This window comes from Mustela nigripes, chromosome 13 (genome assembly GCF_022355385.1).
Source record: "Mustela nigripes isolate SB6536 chromosome 13, MUSNIG.SB6536, whole genome shotgun sequence".
NCBI lineage: Eukaryota > Metazoa > Chordata > Mammalia > Carnivora > Mustelidae > Mustela > Mustela nigripes.
Window position 1 is genome coordinate 4,856,044 of NC_081569.1, and position 5,741 is coordinate 4,861,784.

Below are 5,741 nucleotides of genomic sequence, written 5' to 3' on the forward strand. Positions count from 1 at the left end.
AAAAAAAAGGGGCGCCTGGGTGGCTCAGTGGGTTAAGCCACTGCCTTCGGCTCAGGTCATGATCTCAGGGTCCTGGGATCGAGTCCCGCATGGGGCTCTCTGCTCAGCAGGGAGCCCACTTCCTCCTCTCTCTCTCTCTCTCTCTGCCTGCCTCTCCGACTACTTGTGATTTCTCTCTGTCAAATAAATAAATAAAAACTTTAAAAAAAAAAAAAATCTTAAAAAAAAAAAAGAAAAGAAAACTTAAAGCAGAGGGAGCTTGCTTCTCCCTCTGCCTGCTGCTCCCCTGCTTGTGCTCTCTCTTTCTGACAAATAAATGAATAAAATCTAAAAAAAAAAAAAAAAAGATAACAAAGCAAACTGGTTAAAGTAAAATTATCACAGGAAGTTACCTTCAGGGAGTGACCAGTGAGGACCTCTTGTTGAATCAGATGCTCATGTTCCATGCGGGGACTTTGTGGCCTCTCTCGTAGCTTCTCCTTGGCCTCTTTTGCATCATTCGTGGTTCTCAGCTCTGTTTCTGGGAGATAAGTTTTCTCCATAGTTGAGTTCCAGAAATTCGGGCTGATATAATTTGATCATCTGGGGAACAACACCTTCTCCTGTTGCTATAAAATCTCCAAACTCGTGTAAAAAAAAAAAATTCCAAGCCAATTCATAACAGGTTGAGAATGAATGATACCTTAAATATTTTCAGGAAATAGCAGTGTATCTTTGGTGGTACTGGGTACCCAGTGCCGTGATATCTAGGGCAGCTCCCCTCATGGCTCTTCTTGTTCTTACTCCTTTTAGTTTCCTTACACACCCCTTGCAATCGTCAAACATGGTGCATTCACACACGCACCCTTCCTCCCTTTCTTTCCTCTTGATTATGCTTTTATCATTAGATTTCAGCAGTGGCCACAGGGAAGGCCAAGAGAATTCGTGTTACATCATCCCTTCAGAGGCCTTCGTGGCCGTCCTCAGTGGTCCCTCTTGCTGTGAACGCGAGGGCTGCAGGCAGAGGTTGCGTCCTCTCCCAAGGTCTTCAAGTGTGTGGCACTTAGAGTGGCGGCCCCTCCCTGCTTCACCCGTGGAAATACTTTGGACCTTTAGTTTGTACCCCTTTTCACTCTTGAAGATTTTTTTTAAATTTTTATTTATTAGAGGAAGCATGAGAGGGGGGAAGGGCAAAAGAAGAGGAAGAAACAGACTCCCCGCTGAGCAGGAAGCCCAACAGGGGGCTCGATCCCAGAACCCTGAGATCAAGACCCGAGCCCAAGGCAGACATTTAACCAACTGAGCCACCCAGGCGCCCCTTGAAGATTGCTAATCTCCTTTCTACATTTCGTAAAATATTTTTATACGAGAACGTAAAAATCACACCCTTACGATGTTATGTTTCAACAGGTTTAAGAATGTTATCTTTGAAATCAGTCCAACAGAAGAAGTTGGAGACTTTGAAGTGAAAGCCAAGTTCATGGGCGTTCAGATGGAGACGTTTATGTTGCATTATCAGGTGGGTACGCACCATGCAGAACCGAAAGCTCTGATGTGAAGTGGTTGTTCTCAGCGGGGCAGGAGAGTAGGTGAAAAGGAACTGGGTCGGGGATGGCTGTCCACACCCGCAGTGAGCTGGGCTGCATGCAGCCGGGGAAGGAGCAAGGGCTGCTGTGCTTCTGCCATGGTCTGCACTCCCGGAGAGCTCTGGCAGGCCGGGATATCTTCTCCAAGCTTTTGTCTGAAGCTTCTGCTTCCTGTTGTTCAGTAGCTTGAAATGTTTTCTCTCATCTTGATTTGATGTAGGGGCTTAAAGGTGTATTTGTGACAAACTGTGTGCAAATTGCATCTTTGTAAACTAAATCCCATTTTAAATTCAGGAAGAACTCTGCAGTGAATCATTTTATAACATAATATTAGCTAATTTTTATTCTGTAGAATCTCTAGGTTTTACACCTTAGCAAAGCCCCAGGTACCTCGAGGCCTCTTGGGCTCTGTCCTCATCAGCCCCGTTTCCTTCTCACTGCTCTACCCTGTTGGCCTGGGCAGGGGCCCTCTCTGCACCTGCTGACCTCCCCCTTCCCACAAGTCCTTGTCCTTTCCTCCTCTATACATGTTACCGCTCTGACCAGCATTCCCCACACTGTGAGCTCCGTAAGGACTGTAGTATATCTTCATTGCCTTCTCAGTGATTCCATGACTCCATGGTGCACATGCCCAGGTGCTTTTGTGAAAGGAGACCCCGTCAGGCCTTCAGGATCCCCAGGGCTGTGCGGGCTCACTAGCCCGCCTCGGGTGGCATGCTCATCCGTGCACAGGGGCATTAAATATGGAGTGAGGATCAGGTGACCCACCGGGGCCTTCGTTCTCATGGAGCCCCTAGGATTTTTCCAGAAGCTGAACTGGTTGAACTTGAACTTGGGGGTTCTTTCAAGCACTCTGATTCTTGCTCTCTCATCGCCTGCCTCTCTTCTGAAGTTTATGGGTGAGACCGCTCACTTCCTAAAGGTGCTCCGGACAGTGGAGGGCAGTGGGAGAAGCAGGGGCTTTACTCAGGTCCAGATCCACTCCGTCTTTAAGCTTCGTCTTTAAGCTTCATCTTTAAACTTGGGATAATCACACCTCTAAGACTTTTATCAGCACTTAGACACTATCTGATGTGCTTACCCAGTGTGGAACTCATACATAGTAGACACCTAATAGACAGGTCCTTTCCCCCCATGCCTTCAAAACATAAAAGCTTTCTCATGTGAAATAGGAAGTAAGACTCTAGCGGACCCCATCACGACGCCCCGAGTGGCCGTGTCCTGGTTTTAGTGACACGTGTGTTTATCTTAGATTGAAATGCCTTCACCTTCTGCAGGTGACCCATCAGTTAAACAAACTGGAGACATGATATTGTTGCTTCTGAAGTAGGAAGTCTGTATGTTGAATGAACATGCTGCTTTTTCTTTCCCTGTTTTGTGTATTTTGATATGAACCACGTGTCGTCTTAATTCCCAGTGGACCAGGACGTTCTGTTGAGCAGTGTGCCCTGTTCCTCGGGCTCTCAGGGGGCTTGTGCCGGGGATGGTTCTGTCCTGGGGCACTCCTTTCTCACCCCACTTCATGTCTGTCCTTCCTTGTTCCTTCCGGGTCCCTCCTCCCTACCTTGTGTCTTGTCTCGTGCCACAGACTTGGTTGATGGGCCAAATGTTTCTTTGAACAGGACCTGCTGCAGCTACAGTATGAAGGCGTCGCAGTCATGAAGTTATTTAATAGAGCTAAAGTAAATGTCAACCTTCTGATCTTCCTCCTCAACAAAAAGTTCTACGGGAAGTAATTGATCTGTTGCTGCCAGCCCAGAAGGATGAAGGAAAGAAGCTCCTCACAGTTCCCTTTCTCGGGTCCTTCTTTCCTCATTGGAAGCAAAGATGCAGCCCTGAACAGAGCCTCAACTTGATACACTCCCAACACCACCCTCTTAACCCCTCCCGATCTAATGGGACTTCTACTGCCCTTTCTTCATAGTGAAATTGTATTTCAGGCTTAGTCTGACCCTCTTGTTCCTTCCTTTTTTTCCGTCACTTAGGAAGGAGCAGATGCTCCACTAAAATCCCTCTTGGTTGGTACAAGGCTGAGAGGCTGCATGACCCTCTTGTAGGCTTTGGTGTTTGTGTGAATTAGCAACAGGGTTGGTGGGACTTGAATTCTTATTATTTGGAAGTGGGTGCGCTCGGCACTAAGGACACGCTGGAAGGCACACAACTCGAATGTCAGGTCATCTCCAGTCACTAGCTTGTCATTTAAAGGTGAAGTTCCTGTACGTTTCCATCCTGTCGGTCAGATGAAGGGATCCAGGGTCTCCTTGGTTCTCGTCCATTCTGATTTCCTTTATGCACAGGAGCTAACAGAAGTCCCTGTTCTGGGTTCAAAGGGAACATTTCTAGCAAAGGGAAGAGACGGCTTTCAAATGTCACCATTAAATGTGAGCAGTGCTGTTGGTGTAGCTCTGATTGGGGTGGGAGAGCCCCCACTGATCACACCCGGCTGCGGGGGGGCCACAACGGTCCGCCGGGCCTGCTTTTTCTGTGCTGGTGCGCGGAAGGGGGTTCTGTTCCAGAAGGTGCTCCACTCAGCCCTGTCCCTGAGGCGCGGACGGGCCAGCCCTAGCGTAGAGTGGAATTATCTTCAAAACTATTTTCTATCTTAAGAGTGCCTTATTAAAGTGTAGATTTACTTCTTGAAATGTGGGTGATAGAAATTTGGAAGATTTATATAATGCTTTAAAAGCCTTTAGAATACTGTAAGAAAAGTGTTTTTAAAAATTGGCTTATTTGTATATCTGAACTCTTAGAACTTTCTTATATAACTACAACACTAGGATTTATCTGCAGGGTTGCAGGGACTTAATCCTGCCTTAAATAGACCGGAACAAAAACAAACAAAACCAGCCAATGGACATAAACTTGGTATGAAGATCGCTTTTCCCCACTTTTTTCTCTTCTGTTGCTACCCATGCCTGCCCTGCCTTTATTTTATGAGCTCCCATTTTTCTGGGTTTAGTCCAAAACAATTCAGTTCTAAACTTTGAGCTTCAGAAGCTTTTGTTATTACATAAAAAGTCAAACAACTTGGAAAAAAAAGCAAACAACTGTTTATCCAGGAAAATATGTTGGAAATCATGCTACTGAGCCTCTGTGTTCTCTGATGTTTTGGTTCAGTATTCTTTTATCATAAAACATAAAGTTTAACAAAATAAACTTACATTTGAAAATTTATTGATTATATTGGAAACCAATAAACTGTTTCATTAATAACAAATTACGTGATGTGTCCCTATTACAAATGTAAGCGTTGGAGATGTGTCTTTCCTGAGAGACCGTTTGCTCAGTTGGGCCACCGCCGTGCAAATGTGAGTTGCCTGCATCTTGACGCACCCCAGCCAGGAAGAGGTGAGGTGTGGCGCGCCATCAGCCTGACCTGGTTTTTTCCTGTATTTCTGAAGATCATTTTTCAGTGAATATTTTCCTCAGCTCAAAAGCAGATGCTGTGACAAGTAGCATCACCTCAAAAACTGGGACCAACCAAAGCGTCAACCCTTTCACTTTAACAGGAGACCCATCCCAGATGCCCATCGGGCCTCCGCAGCAGACCGCAAGCAGAGTTTACAGCTCCTTTAGTAAAATACGGTGTTTGGATTATTTGTGAGGATTGTAGTTCCCTTGATACAGCTCCTAATGCAAAGTAGCACAAAACACACTTCAAGATTTTGGTGGTCGCTGGGTAGCATTACGGTTCGGATCGCACGGGAAGCGTCCAGACGAGCTCACGTTGCGGCGTTGACTCCACGTAGCCCTTCGGCCTCCTAATTATTAGCCGCCGCCTTCTCTGTCTCGTCCCTCTGCCTCTGACCTTCTCTTCCATCGGCTATGGTGACATTTCTCGTGAATTTACTTCCAGCTGTTCGGACCGCCCATCAGATCGCTGCACACAATTGCCTTTGTATCTCTGTATGAAATAAAAGGTCATTTGTTCATGTTTGTGTTTATTTTTCTCAGTTTCATTGTTAGCAGTTCCTGTTCAACAGTGTCGACCAAAGCGAGATTTAATGATTGAAAACCACAACAGAAAACAACCACCTTGCCAGTCCTGAAGGAGCCAACCCAAGTCGGCTACCCGTTCACTGAATCACGGCAAAGCGATGTTTAGCCCGGGAGGTTAGCCTTTTTTAAGGGTCATCTGCTTCAAGTAGCCTCCCCAGAGAAAGAAAGCGGGGTGGG

The 5,741-nt window shown here is 46.3% G+C and overlaps 1 protein-coding gene across 1 annotated transcript in view; it reads left to right on the forward strand.

Moving 5' to 3' along the window:
* IQGAP1 (IQ motif containing GTPase activating protein 1) overlaps window positions 1-5,497 on the forward strand; it is a 101,206-nt gene extending 95,709 nt beyond the window's left edge. The window contains exons 37-38 of the mRNA XM_059371530.1: window positions 1,390-1,498; window positions 3,188-5,497. Of these exons, the coding sequence (XP_059227513.1) occupies window positions 1,390-1,498; window positions 3,188-3,301 (223 nt within the window). The 3' untranslated portion in view covers window positions 3,302-5,497. The remainder of the gene's footprint in view (window positions 1-1,389; window positions 1,499-3,187) is intronic.
* Window positions 5,498-5,741: the final 244 nt, after the last annotated feature.